Raw genomic sequence first — 20,240 nt, forward strand, 5'->3', positions numbered from 1 at the left:
TAGTACCCAGCACAGCAGGTAAGAGAGAAGGAGCTACAACAGGTACGAGGGAAGGAGCTGCCCCCATTGGCATCATCCCATCCTGCTTGCCAGCAACTGCGCAGAGAAATGACGGCAGCAGTGTCCATTTCACTGCCGAACACCTGGGGCTCCCCCTGCTCTGCCTGCAGCTCAGTCAGAGGCAACGCTGGGCTCATACACAGCCATGACCCCAAAAGTGACAAGCTCTGAACTTACCCATGAATCACCCCTCCTGTACCCTCCCTCTACTCTGTTCTGGCTGCCTATTAGATGGGTGTTTGTCCTTCCAAGATAGTATAAATTTAATGTTATGAAGCGTCAAGATTTTTTTCTCACACTTTTGAATTCCTTAAGCCACATCTTGTTGTCCACACATAGAAAGCCTGTTACTGATCACAAACCTCTGAGGGAATTTTCCATGAAAAGCGGTGGCAGGATTTTGTTCCATAAATATAATATCAAAGATGGAAGTCTTCTATCTTTCGTCTTCCTATGCTAACAGTTTCTCTAACTATACTGTGGATCAAATGAGCAGAGGAGCTCAAGCATAGTTCCATTGCAAGTCTGCTCTTGCCGTATCACCATCTGCTCTATATGTACACAGACAGCTGGGGATATGCTAGAGGGAAGGAGCTATAGCTGTAGCTTGCCTGCCTTCCTCTCGTTAGCTCTTGCATTCCTCATCATGAGAAAGCTGTGACTATACCATTGCATTTACCCCACTTCTGCAGGCCTCAGGTCCCCCACCTCCAGTGTGTCTCCCCCAGACATCCAGCCATACAGGCATCCAGCCATCCACAGAGTGCAGTGTTGTTGCTTCTCTGCTGGCCCATTCCCTCCATTCCAAAATTCATGTACGTACCAGGCAAGTGAGATGGACAATGATGGATCATAGATCAATCTGTGCAATTGACTTTGCAATGTTAGGGAATATTGCTTCAATCCCAGCCTCATTTGAGGGTGGTTTAGGAGGTCAGGGGTGGAAATGTGTTTGTTTCTTTGGGGGCTTTTAAATCTATTGTAAACTCCAAAGAAAATTTTCTGTAGTTAGATTTTCACAGGTTTGCTGTAGGGGAAACAATGCCCCTCAAAACTCACCATATTATTTATATTCCTAAAAAGTCCCAGACACAGCAGGGAACTGGAGGCTTGAATTCCTGATCCCTTTCTCTCTTCTCATTCCCTACTGTAATGAGGCACAGAGTGTCCCACAGCAATTAGCCAACTTGCAGCACAGCACTTAACATGCTCAGTTTCCCAGTGGGGATGCCTTGTGAGTAGAAGTGGGATAGTGGTGCTTTCCGAACTCTGACCAAAATGAGCTCTCTGAACCCTCCTGCTTTGAAGTTAGTGAAGTGGTGGCTGCAGGAAGAGGTCTATGTAGTGACCCTGTGACTGGACACAGGGGACTCTGCACACCAAGCTGAGAACTGTTAAAGACATGTAGAGACAAAGTTCTCTGTAATCAGGAGTCAAAGCAGCCCAGAGGCTTTAATTGTCTTACTGCACATATGTTAAATGTATGAAGCATCCTGAGAGACTGTGAATGAGTAAATATATCCTATCATGGCATGAAGACAACTTCCATTCCTAGAAATTATGAGTCAATACCAGCTGATATTATTTCTCCATCTCTATCTGTGCTACAATTATTTTTCCACACTCTGCTCTCTAGCTCACAGAGCAGTCACTTTCCCCCACAGCTCTGTAACTGAAAACACTAGCCTGACACTGACTGCTATTCATTAACATCCATTTAAATGAGAGAGGGAGAGACCTGTCTTTGTTGCAGAGATTATAAACAGTAATAGATTCTTTCTAGAGACTGTCATTTGCTCCTGGGATTTGCCTGCACTAAGCTTTGGGCTTTTAGTTTCTGATCAGTGTGTTAACATTAAACACTTAAGGAAGCGCTCAGAGCCCCTGTTAGAAAGGTAAGAGCTCTTTTCTCCCTGGATTGATTTCTCCTTGGATTGGTTTTAGCCCTCATGTTGAATCTGCAGGTGACTCTGCTAAGCTATGCAAGGTCTAAGTCCTCATTGTGTATCTCTTTCCATCCACTGCATATCTCTTGCAATCAATCAGCTTCTTATCTCAGTCTGTCTTGTCTGCAGTTGAAATGCCATGGGAATTTCCATGGGGGCTTTCAGCCTTGAATTCCCAGTTGATGCCAAATCTAAACTGGAGCTGCAGCCAGAAATTCTTGTGAATAGCTGATCACCTGAGATTGCCCCATGCTGAAGCAGGGATCCTGCCAGAGCACAGCAGGGAGTCCCAGTGAGACCAGGCTGCGTTCCAGCCTGCAGCCAGCCCAGCTCCTGGCTGTAGATTTCAACAGCTTTCCCTACCCATCCCATGAAGCTCTGCTGCACTTGGCATGGCACCCCATCTCTCAGCGTGCAGCATCCTCTCTTTGCTTCCTGACTGCTCCAGCTGCCTGCCTTCCATCTGAGCCATAAAAACTGAGCTGCGTCTTAGCCTTTTCCCACAACATCACCCTCCGTTGACCCCCCCTCCAGTTTCCCTGAAGAGAACTCTTGAAAAAACCTTTGCCTTCTCTGCCATCCTGCATAGACTGTGCCAGTGGCCCTGCCCTTACAGACCCTACCTCCCTCCTACTGCTGCCTGCGCTGGCCCTTCTGGATCTACACTGCAATTCATTGCAACAGTGAAGTCCCCATCCTGTGGAAACTGAGTGAAGACCTTTTCTTGTTATGAGAAGGTAACATTTAAAGGCATCCCTTGGGCTACTGTATCTGGCAGCCTAGCTGGTGCTCTTTTGTGTGAGTGCCACTCTTTTGAAATGCCAGCTCTGGTCTTAAAGGCAGCCAGCAGAAGGTACCACTCGCTCTCCCTGTAATTGATTCCTCATCACTCGTCACTGGCCTTTATTCTCCCTTTTGATTAGGAAGAAGGAATAATACAGATTACAAGACAAATACAAAAAGATTGCCTTGTATGGGAAGAGGTAGCAACAGGATTGCTGGTGTCCTGGGATTTTTCTTTTGTTTATTTGTCTCTGGTTGGCTGGAGAGATTTAGCAGCAGATAGATGGTCTATTTTTGTGTGTCCCTCACCAGCAGATACCCTTAGGAAATGCCAGATAGAGGAGATGGGTAAGGGGCAAGAATGACAGAAATAGGTAACAAAACTGACCAGCTGGTTTTGGACTCTGATACAGGAGAGTAGGCACAACTGCAGTTTAAAACCAGGCAAAAAGGGTGACTGCAGCACTGGAGAACATCCCATATGGGCCTTTCACATCTGCACTGATGGGAAGTTGAAGAGCAAGTGACACTTTGGTTCTTCCTCAGTTTGTAACCACTGGAAGGGGAGAAGAGCTCAGGCACTTGTATGTTCCCTCAGGTCTCATAAAATGTTTGCTATGTTTCTCAGTTCCCTTCTGAGTGACTGAGAGTTATTGTCCTGCTTGATTATCATTATTATATTGTGTCAGCAGACAAAAGTAGGTAAAAGCAGTTTGCTGAGGATCCCATAGCAAGTGAGTTTTCAGCTGTAAATGGGCTCCTCACACCCCACACATGCATAGACTGTGCACTGACTACCTCCTGCAAAGTGGGATTTGGAGATGTAGTCTTTGCTTTAGGAGGGGCACTTAACAAGCATTAGGTGGTTGATTCAGGCTGAATTTGTGTGCCATGCTGAAAGCTACACTGGGAATAAAGATAGTTAATAAGGCATGAGATGGGTATTGCTAGATTGCATGGAAGTAGGTGTGGGCAGATGCGAATCTACCAGAGGTCAGGACCTATGGATGTCCATATCTACACAGGCCTCACCTCCCTTTTTAGCCTGAGACTTAATTTGTGAGATCCTGAACAATGCTTGATTTTAGGGCAGTGGGCTGAACCCAAAGCTTTCCCTTGGAAAACACAAAGCCCTGCAGCGCTTATTCCATCACAAAGTTGGCTTTTGAAGCCAGACTGGAAAGTGCAGATAAAGAAGCTCTGAGGAACTGGAAAGATGACTTGGAGATTCCTGCAGTCCAAGTCTGCAATGTTTTATGGCTCTGCCTGGAGCTCAGATCTGGAGGTTCATTTACAAGTACCGCCATCACAGGCTACATGCCCTTAAACTTGACTGGCAACTGGTGGCAGACTGACACATGGTAGAAGGGAATAAAGTAGAAGACCTGCACAGTCTTTAACATCTACAACACTGTGGCCTCAAATCAGATGGGACAGTCCAGATGTTTAAAGTCCTAGAGTCTCTGCCATGCCTCCCATAAGCATATTCCCAGTGACAGCTGGAGGTATTATAGTTCCTTCCCAGTCTCAGGGAGCCTCTGTAACTCAGCAGGAATTGCAGGTAGGGCTATGACACCTGGCTGTCCTTCACAAGTCTGACTGATTTGTATACTGCTCATCTGTTTTGACCTTCAGTTTTCCATCTGTAGACAGGGGTAGTGAAACACAGCATGTTGTGAGTAGATAACTGCCAACCATTTGAAGAATGCCTGCTCGTAATCAGTATTGTTGTATTAGGGAATTTGGGGTCCAAAAGGTTGAAACATTTTTCCTGATGCTGCAAGGACATGAAGTTGTCAGCCAGGATATGCTCAGGCTTAGTTTGGGTTTAGGCCAGGCGTTTACAGACAGTGCTTTGGAGGCACTAATTTGCATTCCAGATGCTTCTCTGGGTTTCCTTCTATCTCACCTTTGCTTTTTTTCCTGGGGCATCAAAGTTCATTTGCTGCCTGATTTGTCCCAGTGCTGGCTGTTGCACAGCAGATCCTAGCTACAAGTCCCCAAACGAGAGTGAAATAGACAATGGTTGTTTTTAATCCGCGCTTGCTATCAGCTTCATATTAATTCTTCATTCACTCTCAGTCCCTCACCTCACCGGCTCTGGCATCTGTAATTAGCTGCTCTGAGCGTATTCCTGTTGACATTGATCTGTGGAATTATGTAGTTCTTGTGTGAGCTATCAGTTTTAACAAGGACCTCCAGGAGGACTAGGTATCCCTCTTAGAGGGACTTTCTTTTGTAGGAAGCTCCTGAGGGCAGGGAAGATGCCAAGAAATCAGCAGTTCAAACCCGGTTTTGCCAGAGACTCTGGCATCTCTTGTCTGTGGCACTGTGTTTGCAGAAGAGAGGTCTCACTCACTTACCTCTGGCCCACCAAGGCTGTGCAGTGCCAGCTGGTCTTGAGAGAGAGAGAAACCATCTATTTTTCTCCTGATCTTGGGTTATGGTGTGCATCCAAAGCTCGGTACCACTAGGGAAGGGAATTGGATACGCTATGTCCTGTCAGGCCGTCGTCTAATTTTCTCAGCTAGCCTTACTGCTAACACTTCAGAATATTTCCAGGCAATAAAATGCCCTTCTTTCCTCATTTCACTAAATTGTATACATATTTCATTTTTTTAACCTTTTCTTGTAAGTCATTCACTCAGAATCTAAACACTTCATCATCTTTATTATGCATTTCTGAACTCCCTGTGATATATCTCTCACTTTCTGACAGCCAGGCACTTGATGGGGGTAATTCCAGGTCCTTGTGATTCACGCAGTGCCCCCAAGGCAGATGTGACAAGAATGAAGAATTTGGGGGGATCATATAGGAGAGAGATCATATAGGAAAGTCTGTTTCCCTCTCTCTTCCCCTGACCTCTTTCCGCTGCTTCTCAGAAAAGACGTACCCATGTGTAAATGCAGCATGCCAAGTGCAGACAGACTACAGATGTATAAGTAAGGGTTACTATTGCCCCTCTGCTCTCAGGTGTAATATATCTTTGTATGGAGACCAGAAACACTGATGAGCAACAGCATAACTAGAGTTGTGATTGATTGATGTTTTGAGGAAAAAAGGTCTTTAGGTTAACACTGAGTAAATGCTTTAAAATGTTTTTTCCCTTAAGCAAAATAGAAAAAGAAGTCAGCTGAGGGCACTAGTGAAAAGATGTTGCAGGAACACAAACTGAGATGGTTTCATTTGCGGATGAAGGGTAGGAGGCTGTGAAACACTTTTCAAAGTGAGAACTGGAAATGCTTTGAAATTTGTTGGCTTTGGTTTTGGTTTAATGGCAGACAAAACCTTTTGGGAATTGCTTTTTTTGAAAGAATGATTCACAGGGTCTTTGTGTCCCTCTGAAAACAAGGGGCTGGGATGGTATTAGGTAGTGTGGTACAGGCAATACTGTCCAGTGCTTGCAAAGAAACGGTGCTCACTCCAAGGCTGCTTCCAGGGCAAGTGGTGAGTGAGGACACTGGTCAGAGTTCCGCAACATATTTCCAGGGCCAGGGCAGGGAGAGCACTATAAGCTGCATAGTATATGCCAGGTTTCAGTGGTGAACAGGGAGACAAATACCTGTTCTGGGCTCCTCATTTCAAGTGGAATGTAGAGTAATTGGTGGGCGTCCAGCAGAAGGACATCAGGATGGTCAAAGACCAGGAGCAAAAGTTCTGAGGAAGAGCTCCTAAGGGAGCTGGACTGGCTCAGTCTAGCAAAGAGGAGCTTACTATCAGCTCTTGGCCCCCAACTGTTTCAAGGGCACATTCAAAGATGACAAAACCAAAATCTTTTCATAGTATTAGACAACATAGTAGGTTGCAGTGACAACAACTGGTAGTGCTGAAGGTTCATACTGGACAAAGTTGGTTTCCTCAGGGAAATTCAAGACTTGGCCAGACAAAACCATGCTGCCCTCCTGTAGAGCGGGAGACAGCTTCAAGCAGGAGGTTGGATGGGATGCCTCTGGAGATCCCTGGCAGCTAGCATTTCTGCTACCCCCTTCTTGTGCCACCCCAGCCGTGCTGTAAACTTCCTCTTCCTTGTCCTATCCCTCTTTGTCTGGGTCTGTGTCCTCCCCTGGATAGTCTAGGTGGATGAAACATTGCCAGTGGCACTTATCCATCAACAGAGAAGAAAGCTGGCTCCCTTCAAAGATTACTGCTGCGGCTCTGCTGGCTGTCCCTGGGCCAGCTGGGGCATACAGCTATGGTTTGAGGCTGAACTCCAGAGCTGTGCTGGAGCCACCCCAGCAGGCAGGCTTGCCTGCCTGCCCCCTTACACCAGCACCTGGTTTCTCTCTTACAGGCTCCTTGAACCTGCTAGTCCGCGTGCGGAACAAGCGAGCCATCGACACCCAGGTCTGGTCACTCAGTGGGAACCGGGGGAACATGTGGCAGCAAGCACATGTGCCCATCAACCCGCCTGGGCCCTTCCAGGTAAGTCAGCTCCACAGTCAAGGAGTCACCTGCCACCTTTCCTGTCCATGTGGTACGGATGTAGGAGCCTTCCCAGCAGTCATCTGCCTCTGTGGCACAGGCACTGGTGGGGCACTGGGAGGGCACTGGGAGCTCTCAACCCCAGGGTCACTGGGGCAAAGCAAAAGCTTGCTGAAGTTATGTGCAAGCATCAGTTTGGCACTATAAATTTCTGATTATTGCTGGTCTGGAAACCGCTTATCAAAGAGCACCTTTTGGTACCGTGTCCGTGTGACGGACAGGTCTCTTAGTGTTGAACATCTGGGGGCTGTTGGTGTAAAATGACTGAGTGCTAGAGATTTCTTCTAGCATGTGCTGCAAGAACCCACCCCCACTCTCCCCCCCGGTTTAGGACTATGGGAGATTTTGTGAGTATGAACTGGACACTCTGTATCTGCTCGTCGAATCACTCATGTGTAGCCAGGAAGTGGCTGCTTTTATTGCTGATGTTTTTACTCAACAGGCTACTTTGCTGTTGTAGGGTTGTTTGTGAGAGCTGCTCTGTGCAAGCTGGTAAGTTGTGGCACTGTGACAAAATGCCCAGTGTGCTTCAAAATAATAAATGAGAATTTAGTTACTCTTGCACGTACTGTTCAGTATTGGTTGGCTTGTTAGCGCAGGACACTTAATAAAGCAGAGCTGTACATGGTCATTTATTACCGTACAGACACTCAGCACAGGGAGGTTGGTCCCAAAAGCAGTGGGATCTGGCTTTCCAGATTCTGTGAGTACTGGAGAAACGGGAAGGAATCATTCACTTGGGGACCTGATAAGATCTGGTCTGTGTCCTGCTCACCTCTGCAGAGCCCTGCAGTGCGGGAAGGGCCCTCCACAACTGCAGCCTCATGCCAGGCTCTCTCCCATGCTCTGCTTGCAGTTAATTTTCGAAGGTGTCCGGGGCACGAGCTACGAGGGGGACATTGCCATCGATGACGTCACTCTGAAAAAGGGAGACTGTCCAAGGAAGCCAATTGGACCAAATAAGGGTGAGACTGTGTGTGCCTCAGAGGCAAACAAGTTGGTATGAGCGCATTCAAAAATGCATGCACTAAGGATGACAGCTAATTTCAAAGCACATGTTGGTGGGACTCAACAAAGTGGTTGACTCCATCAGCAGAAGTCAGCAGAGGAGCTGTCAGACTCTTGAACACCTCTTTACAGTGGTGAGTTAGCAGAGCTCAAAGGAACAGCCAGATCCTGTAGGGGCTGTGGTGCCAGACACCAGCATGCTGAAGTCTGCACCAGTATGTTGGGTGGGGGTGTCATCCCAAAGAAGCTAAGGACTTCTGCAGTATCTCATTTCTGGAAACTTCAGGTGCGGGAGCTTTGGAAATGGAAGGGTCTTCTGCAGGATTTAATGGCCTCTGCAGTGTTAAGTCAGTCCTTCTCCAGGAAAAAAAATCTGCTGTTTGGGGCATGGAGTAAAGGGGCTGGGATTCTTCCTGTTGCCCTCTGAGCAAAGAGGCACATCCAGGCAGGGTATCACACATGCAGGATGGGAGCAAGCTACCTGAGCTGTATGGCACCTCTCTCCCAATCCTGACAGTGAGCACTTGAGCTAAATCCCACCAGTCTCTTTCCAGTCCATCCACATAACCTGATACCAGCACTGCAGTAATGGAGACAACTCCACTCTCACTGGGATGCACTATAGGTTGAAGCCATAGCAAGGTGTGTAAGCAGTATGGAGGCATTCTCCCTCGAGTGGGAATTACTGGTGGGCTTATTGCCTTAGTCCTGCCTGTGTCCTCGATGACATGCCTCAGGTGGGCAGGAGGACACATGTTTGGAGTAGGCAAATCAGAGACAGGCAGGCACTTGTGAGCAAGTTTTTGTTATTTTTGAAACAAAAAAATCTGTTAAGAGTCACTTTCAGCAATTTTCTTAACTTCAAAGGTGAAGGGGGAAACAAAGCATAAAAAAGTGAGAACACCCTAAAAATTTCAAAATTTTATGTGCAGTTAAAGGTCTGTTTCAGCCTAGGATGGTTAACCTGTAACCAAAACACAACCAGAACCTTTTGCTTGACTCAAGTTGAAACTTCTGGGGATGAAAGGAGGGTTGGATTGCAAAAGTATCTAAGATTCAACCTTTTCTCCAAAGTTAGAAAAGAAATAGTTTTAGGAAACCTTGAGAATGTCCAAGAAAGGCTAGAAATATCTTCCAATAGATATGGGTGTTTTGGTGTGGGAGAAGACATTGATGCGTGCTGATCTGTCCCATCACTAATTCTCTTTCTCTCTTCTCGGTTGGCAGCGGTTGCTCTTCCAGGAAGTGGTGTCCCAGCCCTGCACAGCCCTTGTCTTTGTGGCCCATTGACTTTCTTCCTTTACGTGCTGCTCAGATGATGGCAAGCGAGCGCTCCTGTCTTCGGACCAAGACATTCCTGCTCCTTTCCTGATCAACCACCTCTGCTCCTTTTCCTACCCTCCTCACTGGCACACCAAAGTGTCCATATGTTACCAAAGACTGACAGGCATGACCACGCAAAGGGATCTGGTTCAGAACTGGAGCACTCCTTGAGAAAGTCATAATGTCTAGAACAAAGTTTAAAAATAAAGACAAAACTTTTTTTTAAAAGCACGTGCACGAGAGAGTGAGAGAGAGAGAGGAAGGAAGAAAAGAAACAGAAACAGACAGAAAAGAAGGAATGAAAGACAAAAAATAGGAATGAAGAAATGTGAAGAGCAAACGAAGGAGGAAAAAAACACCCCCATGTTTCCTTGGGAATGTCGGACAGGGCTTCCTCAGGGAAGTGGGAACTTGTTTTAAACAAACAAACAAAAATATATTAAAGCACAAATTTCTACCAGAACAGTTACCTTCTTTACTGCAGACCCCACAGCTTAGTGGATGATATACTGCAGTACTCCCCTTGTCTTCTCATGCTTTCCCTCTGGCTGGGGCTGCCCCACTCCAGCTGCAGCTCCCTGCAGTAATGCCAGCCTCAACCGTGGGGCAGCAGCCACCCCAAGTGCCAGTGGCCAGAGCACCTTGCCTCACACCGCATGTGCTTCAGTGTCTCCATCCATCCACATCTTCCAGGCTCTCATGTATTTAATTGCTCCCAGTGTGGTTTGCTTTGGCCTTTCCCCACTTCTCTGTGCTTCTCACCCACCAGCCTGAAGAAGATGGAGCAGGAAGGGACCAATGACGCGGACCACGCTGAGTGGTGAAGTACTGGCTGGATCCAGCTGCAGCACTGGCCTCTAAGAGCCTCTTTCTGTCTTTCAGCACTCTTGCTGGGTAGGGAAACCATGAGAGCAGGTCTGAGCTGCAGACAGAAAGGTGTCTCTGTCAGGCTGGGGGATGAGGTGTGATGGGATGGGACTGGAAGGGTGGAGCAGTTTCGCTTTGGCTTCCCCCTGTGCATATTGGGATGACGGCCACCTAAACCCTAAATCCAGGATTGCTTCTCTGCCTCTACTTCATTACCTATTTATTTTGGTTGTTATTCCATTGCTTAACTTTCTTCACCTCAAGCTTTCTGGATTATGGGAAAAGTGAGGCATTTAAATGTTTGTCAGACAGACAGCAGGTCCTGTGCCCATGATCCAGCCCCTGGACTGGCAGTTCAGGCAGCTCCGATGCTGCATCCTCACCTCCAGAGGCCTTTCTGCATGCATGGCACATTAGCTGCAGCATGGGTGAAGGGTGCAACAGCATTGCTGCTCAGGGGAGAGGTGGCTGAATTTTGTCAGCACATGCAGCCACACAGGCAATCACACGGCTTCCACTGCCAAAGCAGTGGGCAGAGGAGCTGAAAGGTGAAACAGGCAGGAACATGCCCCAAGAAGGATGAAGGATGGAGGTAGGAAGTTGACCCAAAAGAGGGGTTTGTGCTGAACTGTGGCCCTGTTTGCCACTGAGGAACAAGTAGACAGGAAATTCACCTTTTTCCTGCTGGTCTCATGAAAGGGTAAAGCTAATGTTTCTCCCTGCTTGCAGACCTGTAGCAGGTGGAGGCATGTGCTACTCCAAATTAAACCCCCAGGAGAAGGGTCTGCCCTGCACTGGCCAGAAAGGAGCTGTGATAGCCTTGCTGCATCTGGAAGCAGCTCTGGACATGAGTAATCTCCTGCACAGGTCAGAGTTAGCCCCACAGGACTGTGAATTGTGGTTTACTAGCCCATGCTCTGGCAATCCATTTAAGTGGTACTCTTCCTCTTGGGGAACACCCCATCCAAAACCCCTATCTAAGGCACCAGAGATGTATAATAAGCTAGCTCTTTCACTGAAGCCCTCAGTACCCATGGCTTCTTACCTATTTCTGATGAATATATCAGCTTCTCTGAGACAGCTGCATTTATCTGAAATCACCTGAATGTATTAGCTGCCTCCTGCATTGCTCAGCTTCCAGCCACAGCTGGTGCTTCCTTTCCTTCACTGATGGGGGGGAAAGCTCTTACCTAACTCCCAGGAGATGCAGTTTGAAGTCTTGAAATCCATCACTCCCTAGATCCTGGAAAGGTATTCATCTGCACTAATGCACTAATGCTTCCCAGTCACCAGAGAGAGAAAGGATATCAGCTGGGAGGGGCAGGGGAACCTCCTTCACAGGAGGCAATGCAAGACAGTGGGAGGGGATTATACAGGTCTCCCTTACTAATTTGCTTTTCTCCATTTCCAAGAATTAGGACTGTGTCTTTTCTGTCTCCACTCCTCCCTTCAGAGCCCAGACCTTGGTCATCCTGCATATTTGACCTGGAAACCCAAGACTGTTGCCTAGGGCCAGGCAGCATCATGGATGCAGTGGGTGCGAACAGCGATTCTGCATCTTGCTATTTGTTGCCATTTTCATGGGCAGCCAGTACCACCATCCTTTTTTAGCCGAGTTCTTTCAGTCCCATGCTCTTCCTTTCCTACATGATTGTTAGAGGTCTGAAGTCATCACCCGATTCCTGGTAAGAGTTCACTTTTACTCCTAGGAGAGAGACAGTGCTTTCCAGGGACCCTTGGGAACTTCACGATGGCTCCTGATCTGTCAGCAGCAACATATTTGTGTTGTGTTGCTGGTTCCAGGAAGCTCCTGCTGGGCAGAAGGTGGAGACAGAAACATTCCCCCATCGGTAAGAAATAGCCCAGGGCAACCATCTCACTTTCTAAGCTCTTACTAAGGCAGAGACCCTTGTGGCCTTGCTTCTACAGACTGCTTAGCCCAGGTTGCACAAGCACATTTTGTTGTTTAGGTGAGGTGAGTGTCAGCAAAGGGCCACCACATTTTTAGAAAGGGACACCTGCAGGGAGGGTGTCCATGCCCTCCTGCCAGCTCCTGCAAGGAAGGATGTAAGTGCCTCACCAAGCAAACCCATGGCACAGGGGGCAAGAAGCCCATTGGTGGCTGTAGGTCCAGGGAGGAGCAAGAAGATTGCCCCAGCCAGAGGTGAAGCCTTCTGCTGTCAGGTGTGGACCCATCAGCTTCAGAAAAAGTCTCAGGGAGCCCCTTCCTGCTTAGACCTCTGCTCCTTTATCTCTGGTTAGAAATCAGCTGGTGATAAGTTTGGGGGAAGTCATTAACTCAAGTGCCTCAGTTTGTCAGAACTACCAAGGCTGAAAAGAAGGACTTCATTTCCTTGGCAAATGTGCTGAGAGAGAGTAGCAGAGGAAAGAGGTACTTCAGCAACAAGGATGGGAAGCTGTGCAGTGATGGGGTGGAGGGGAGGCAGTGTCCCTCCTCTTTGGGGACAGTGGTATTTGTGGTTTACTACTCCATGCTTGAGGGACAAATCTCCTTGGGGTGGTAATACATCCTGGGTGAGATACAAAGCCATGTTCTTTACCCCTTCCAATTAAAGATCCCTTCATGCTTTTCAGAGTGTTCTGGCTAAATTACAGTCCTTAAAATTAATTACAGTCTGTCTGCTTAAATATCTATTGCAGTCCTAATGTTATGTTTCTCTTTCTGATGTTTTATGTTGCTCCGTGCCTATCGAGTAGCTGCTTTATTCCACTCCAGAACCAACTGCATTTCAGCGATGGTGGATATTATTCGTGTATATAGCATGAAAGTCCCTGCAGAAGAAAAGTGCAATATAAATTTAAGAGACTGCTTTTATTTACAAAGAGACCTCTGCTTGGTAGTTGTAGAAATACATTAGGAAGAATGCTGTGTGGGTGTTAGCCAATATATACTCAATTTCTTTTTTTTTCAGGGTATAAAACAGAAAATATGTGAGTGTGCAGGCTCCTGGGTATAAGTTGTAGATATTAGAAGTACTGAATGCTACTGTGTAGTTGCAAGTGGGGCTTACAAAGAAACTTTCATTTGAAACCTCTTTTTGTAGTTGTTCATTGTATTCTGAAAAATACACTTTTTAAATTATAATTTTCTACAGTTCAGTGCAAGTCCCAATACCAGGTCATCAACAGGACTTTAATCCATGACTTTTAACAATATGAACATCAATTCTTACTGCTTGCTCTGAAATGCAGCTCCTGGCTGATAATAGTAATAGACTAGTTTTCTTCTACGTAGATCAGCCATTGGAAAGCAATGGAACTAATATGTTTCATTTGATCTGGACTTAAGTAATTTGGAACGCCTGAGTGCAACTCTTCCCATCTGTACGGGAGTGAAAAAATGTCTCATATATATGAAAAACTTTGCATAGTGCACAAATGGCTTGGGAACTCCTGAAGTGTTGTGATTGTCATGCGTGCAGAGCTGCTCCGGCAGAGCTGCACAGCTTGCTGCCTGAAAAGCAGCTGCAGCAACAGCGATATGGAGCCCTTCTTCTGGGAAGTAGTTTTCTTCTGCTGAGAAATGCAGTGGCAACTGGGGAAAAAGTAGGGGGGGCTTCAGATGTTTAGGCTGGTAAATTTCTTGCAAAAATAATTTAGGGATGTATAAATGAGCATAGTGAACATGATACAAATTGTATTGTATTCCCTATTGCTATTCAAAATATGGAAATTTCATTTCTTTCCATACAAAATCCTGTGGGTGCACTACTCCAGAATGACAAAAAAATGCTTCACTACCAAAGGGAGAGCAGGGTCTAGATTTCTCCTCCTCAGCCCTTTCTTATCATTCTGTGCCAAGAAAAGCACCCTGCTTTTGGGTTGGCACCCTGTGCTTCTCAGCCTGGCAGTGACAGTCACTGGGGTCAGCAAGTGGTGCTGATGGCAGAAGCATCGCTGCCCTGAGCCTTGTCTTCAATGTGAAGCTGTCCCTGTGCGAGGCACTGGCAGGAGGAGCCCTGCTCCCCACTAGTTCTCAACTAGGCTGAGGCAGGGAGTTTTACCTATGGGAATTGCCAGGGGGTCCTTCATGCTGCCCTAAGGGACCTCACCTGCCCCAGGCAGGGACAGACAAAGGAACCAGGGCATTTTCCCTGCTAGATGGAGTAAATAGTGTCACCTCACCCCACTTGAAGAGACGAACTTTTTCCTTAAAGCAGAGAGCTCAGGGAGTTGCTGCTTCATGGTGTTGCTGGTTTAGTCCCCTTCTTCTGTCAGCACCATTCAGAAATCCATCTTTCTCTGGAAATGCTGCAGCACCCCTTTGCCTTCTGCCTTTGGATGACCTAGCAACAGCATGGAGGGACTTATCACCGTGGGCTCTGTGCTTCAAGCTGGGTGTACACAGCATCAAGAAATGCCCAGGTCTTGCACCCAGGGAGAAGGACTCAGCTTTTTAGTGAGGATAAGAAGTGGCATTGTATCTCCTGTGCAAAGGAGAGGCCTTCTTGCATTCCTGGCTTTGTCAGAGACCAGTTTTGGTCACCTAAACTGCCCTGACATCTGGTCTTTTCCAGGCTGCCCTCAGTGCATGTGCACTCCTGTTTGTAGAGGCAAGAGTGCAGCAGCAGGACCCTGTGCAGGCTGTTGTCACCATTTGTCTTTGCTTTGGCCTCACTGATAACAGCTTGTCCTGCTCAGCTTGGGAAGGCATTTAATGGAGACAAAAGGCTTTTGCAGAAGAACAAGTGCTGAAGAGTTCAGGAAATTGCATTTTAACAGGATCCCATTTACACTCCATGGTAATAACTGGCAGCTGTTGGTTTCCAGCAGTGAGCTGAATAGCCTCAGTGCACTTGGCATCCCAACTGATAGCTGTGATATGTATGTGGTTTTCAGTACTCCCCTTGTGAGTAGGATGTCAGTTTGGCTGATCATCTGCCTCCACCTAGCCTACCACAGGGGATTCTGGGGTCTTCTGACAGTACAGTCTGGAATGGTCACATCAAACCAGAGGCAGCCATTTGTGCCCTGGAGACTTTAAATGTCCCGAGGAGCACTGCAGGACAGCCCAGGGCCACCTTCACACAACCTGCCTTTCCAGAGAGGGAGGGGATGCAACTTGCAGGGAGCTGTAGTCTCCAGGACACCCCTTGGCCATGGAAGAGCAGTGCCATCCCACTCCATTTTGTCTGAGTGAGATGTGTGCCTGACATCTAGACCCTGGGTCATGATTCAGGTGCATGCTCAGTGGCTTTGCCATTAGGCATCCTTTCTCAGAAGGAGAGAGAGCTCCCAGAGACTGACAGCAGGTTGGCAGGACTTGCTGTGTCCCTGTGTGGCTGCAGGGGATGGGGGGCTTGGTCCCACTGCCCTTGGCACTTGTTGCGCTCTGCATCACCTAGATCTGGTCTGACACCTTCTCAGTCTTGTTCCTCCCAGCCCTGACACAGCCTGAAGGGCTGGTGGGGCTTTCTGAATGGTGGTGGTGGAGCAGAAAGACAGGAGCACTTCAGGGCATGTGTTGGCTCCATGAGGGATGAGTGCGAGTCACATCCTGGCTTCATCAGAGGCAAAAGACATTCTCAACAGCCCCATGGGTGGCTGAGAGGATGGAACAGACCTTGTTTGTGTTCATCTTGAAAAGGAGAGTGGAAAGATGAGCTCCACAGTGCGTTCTCTTTTGTTTCACTAGCTGCAGCCACTCAGGTGCTAGGCAAGGAGTCTAAAGAAAAGTCCTTAGACCAGATTTCCCAGCTGGACCTGTACTATTAAAATGCACCAGTCCACCTCCAGAGCCTCAGCACATCTGTGCATGAGGAAGCCAAGCAACCCACTGTCCTCACACAGGTGATCCCTTGGGAAAGCTGGAAAGGGAGGTTGTGCTCGGATCCCAGCATACGGGCACTCCCTTCCTTTCTCTCTGCTGCCTTTCATGGTCAGGGTTTTCCAGCATGGGGCAGAGAATAAGGGAAAGGGAGAAGGAGAAATTCTGTCTTTACTCACATCTGTTGCAAAGGTAGAGCTGGCGAATTAGAAGGTTTTGCGAAGAGCTGTGCAGGTCTGTGGCAAATCCAGGTTTTGCTTGGATTTGATGTGGCCTATAAATCATTTGTTCCTCTGGAATGAGGCAAAATTTTGTGCTTCCGTTAACTGTTGTTCTAAAGGGAAATTTGTCTATGAATGTTTGACTTAGAGTAGGGTTTTTTTACCCCCTGGATGACCTAAAGTCAGTATAAGACAGGGCCAGCTGGACAGCCCTCACACAGTGCTACTGTCTCCAAGCAGTGCCAGTGCCCAAAGCTCATAGCGATGGATGTGCTGTAATGGCTGGGTCCTTGCCTAAACATTGAGCCAAGTGAAGGGTACCCGTCTGTTCTACCACCCATGTGCATCTGTCCTGTCTGCCAGCCAAGCCTGTAGGAAGATAAAAGCCCCACTGCTGCTTCTAGCCAGCAGAGGTTTACTTTGGCTGAGGGAGCTGGTCTCTGGTCCTGCCACTTAGGCAGCAAAGTGCCTCTTAGTTGTGTAAAACCCAGCTGTTACAATGGATACTCCTAGATGTTCAAAACTTGCATAACTACAGTATGCCTCAGATCATCAGCAAAGGCAGGTGCTGGGTAGGAGCTGGAACATGCCAGATGTTAGCAGTCCTGCTCAGTCACTGTGAGTGAGCTGTGATTCCTTTGCTCTCAGTATTACAGCTGCTCAATGATGAGCCCAAACTACCTAAGAGTAAGTGCAGCCCCCATCTGCATCGTAGTCTCTGTGGGCAGGCACCAACTGGTTTGCTTTTAGTGATTCTGCTATATAACGTGGTGCTGGGATGAAGCTGTCTCCACGTGTTGCTTGCACTGTAGGTCCAGCACTGGTAAGGTGTTTATCTTAGCAGCTTGTAGAGGGATCCAAGCTAAAAACCGAGGTGTGATTCTGTTGCAGCTGCCAGCAATGCAGCAGAGAGAAGACAGGACTTGAAAGCCCATTTTGGAGGTGGCAGCACCACGATCTAGTCCCCACCTTTCTCTTCTCCAAAAGTCCATGCTCCAACTCTGAGCACCTTTGAAGATGGGACGTTTGATATATCTTGTCTCACTGAGTCTTGTTATCGAGAACTAGCTGTGAGTATCAGTATACAGAGGAACAGCCAAGAGAGGCTGTAGCAGCATGGTCAGCTCAGCACCTCAACTGTGGTGAAAGGAGAATATTGATTTCATTCTGTCTTTGAAATGCCAACAACCATAGATGGGGACTGTATTTAGGTCTTTTGTACAGGTGGCAGCACATACCACACAGAGATTGAGCGAGGGACTTGTGAGCTCTGGACATCTCCTTGGGAAAATTAAGATGCTGATGAGGGAAGGTATTTCCAGACATGGAGCAAAGAAGCTTTCGTGTCCATTTATTTGGTTGTTTCTGGAGGCCCTTAGTATGTAGCATCTTAGGACAAGAAGACTCTATCAAGGGTTTGCTGAGGTGACTTTTTCCTCTCGTCAAACTTTGATGTTTGTCCTTCTCTGCTGCCCATCCCCAGCTTCTCAGTGCATTTATGTAACTGTTGGTGTTAAAGTGGCTTAGTGTCAGTGCTTTCAAATAGATGAGTATGGCCTGTTCTCCCAGTTTTTGGGATCTTCTAGATGTACCATCTCATTCCAGGGGGCTCTACAGCATGCATTCATCTCAAGACATACCCCAAAAGCTGTGGATGCTACAGATATGTAGCTCTTCTTTGTGGTTTTTGTCACAGCCCTTGCCTGACAGCATAAGTAAAATATCTAATCTCTACATGGGTGGAAAATTTGGTGCCAGCATGGTTTTGCTTGGGTCTTTTTTCCCAGCCAGAACCATTCTGTCTGTATTGCAATATACATGGCAGAGGAGAGGGGCCATCATCCAAGATACAAGTGTCTCATGGGGAAACAACTCTGGCACCTCCTGCCTTTGGCCTGAAATGAGCATCAGACAGTGATTTCCACACTTTTCCTCACTCCATCCCCCTGCTCCATACTTATCCTCACCAAGCGTTTCATTTCCAGCCTAGAGAGACAGCAGCAGACTTCACCCCTGGATCCCATAGAAGGGGATCATACCAAAATCCTGTCCTCAACTCTGAGGTGTAGGGAGAACCAGCTCAGGCCCAACAGTGAGCCACTTCAGTGGGATCCAGTTTCAATGGGGCTACGTCACCCTGACACTTCCAGGTCACTAAGGCCAGTAGAGAGTATACATTGACCTGACAGAAGTGTTTAGAAACACACTCCCCAACAGGAGCAACACACAAAGTCTGTGTTTTTGGGGATACTGTGGAGGATGGGGAGAGGTCCTCTGGTGTCTCCTGTTTTTTTTACCATCAGTATCCTAGGTGGGAATCATGGGACAGAGCCTCATTCTCCACCCACCTCCCTCATCACCACCACATCTTGTCCCATCCCCACTCCGCATCTCATAGAATGCCGTCACCACCACTGAGTGGAGCTGGGACCCTCTCACCACCACAATACTGAGCTGTCTGCAACGTTAAAAGCACAAAACACAAAGGGACTGAACTGAACCTTTTAAACAGGGTGAGATGTTTTATAAGCATTGCCTCATCCATCCCCCTGCCCACAACCCTGATGCACCCACTGTGTAACCTATAGACTCTCAACGTGAATTGTTTCATTCAAATAAAGCTGCAGTACTCAGAGTGGGTGAGCCTGCGTGTCCCTCTGTGTGGGGGTGGGATGACAAGGTGCAGCCTCCAATGGGTGCTTACAATGGCTGGGACAGGGAATAGCTTGTATTACTGCCTAACACTGAAGTATGTGCCGGTGTCTGACCCTGAGGCTTCCCAAAACATCTGGTTAAGTCCCTGCGGAAGACCTCTCATTTTTGCTCAAACCCCATGACGGGGGCTGGGCATAGGACATGGCACAGGCAGTTTTGGGGCAGTTAGTGCTGGGGAATCCTTCTGAAGGGAGCACAGCGTGGGAGGCACAGAGATCTTCCCTGATGTTCCCTTACCTAGCATTCCTTTGGCCTCTCCTAAACCTCCCCTTCCCACACCAGGCCTGCAGCTATTGAGGCTGCTGGCTCCTGATGACACTAAGCAAAGCTGGTTCTCTTTTGTCCTTTGCTCTTCTCCCACAAGATGAGGAGCCAAGACAGCAGCTCCAAAACTAGTAGGTGTGAAACAAGCCAACAATCATGGGCTGTCATTGTGGTGCCAGGTCCCCTTGTCCTGGTACTCCCCTCCACCCCAGGGTGTCCAGCAGGGGTCCAACTACTCCACGGACCCATCAGGGAATGGACAATGCCAGACATGACCCGCATAATGCCTAAGATGTTTTTGGGTGAGGGTGTCTTCTCTGTGCCATGAGATCTGCAGGGCTACTCACTTAGAGCCTAAGTTAACATTGCCTCATCCCAGCGCTTAAGAGCAACACTTCAGAGAACTTGATGTGAAAGCCAGACATAGTTTTGTTTTACATGCCACAACCTGCAGCTGTTGGCTGAAGCTCAACAGATGCTAAAACATTAAAACAGTACCCGGGTGCTTACCCTGACTCTGGGCCAGTGGATCACTGAAGCTACAGCCATACATTCCAGCTCGTGTTAATGATGATGATACAGTGGCATCTTGAACTGCCTGGAGAAAGTCTGGGATAGGGCTCAAAGCAATGCAAAAGGGTCTTCCAAACCAACCCAGAATTTCTGCCTCCTGTGCTTCCCTCGCAACATGAGTTGTGAAACCCAATAACAACGAGGGTGGCCAGCTCTATGATTCTATGAAAGGAATCATGCCTAGTAAATGCTTCCTTTATTCTCTCCTA

General features: G+C 47.7%; 1 protein-coding gene across 2 annotated transcripts in view; it reads left to right on the top strand.

Annotated features, from left to right (window-relative positions):
- Positions 1-19,114, top strand: part of MDGA1 (MAM domain containing glycosylphosphatidylinositol anchor 1) — a 153,586-nt gene extending 134,472 nt beyond the window's left edge. For both annotated transcript variants that reach the window (XM_064648480.1, XM_064648481.1), the window contains exons 15-17: positions 7,082-7,212; positions 8,129-8,237; positions 9,508-19,114. In XM_064648480.1, the coding sequence (XP_064504550.1) occupies positions 7,082-7,212; positions 8,129-8,237; positions 9,508-9,599 (332 nt within the window). In that variant the 3' untranslated portion in view covers positions 9,600-19,114. The remainder of the gene's footprint in view (positions 1-7,081; positions 7,213-8,128; positions 8,238-9,507) is intronic.
- The last annotated feature ends 1,126 nt before the right edge of the window (positions 19,115-20,240 follow it).

Source organism: Pseudopipra pipra, chromosome 3 (genome assembly GCF_036250125.1).
Source record: "Pseudopipra pipra isolate bDixPip1 chromosome 3, bDixPip1.hap1, whole genome shotgun sequence".
Classification (NCBI taxonomy): domain Eukaryota; kingdom Metazoa; phylum Chordata; class Aves; order Passeriformes; family Pipridae; genus Pseudopipra; species Pseudopipra pipra.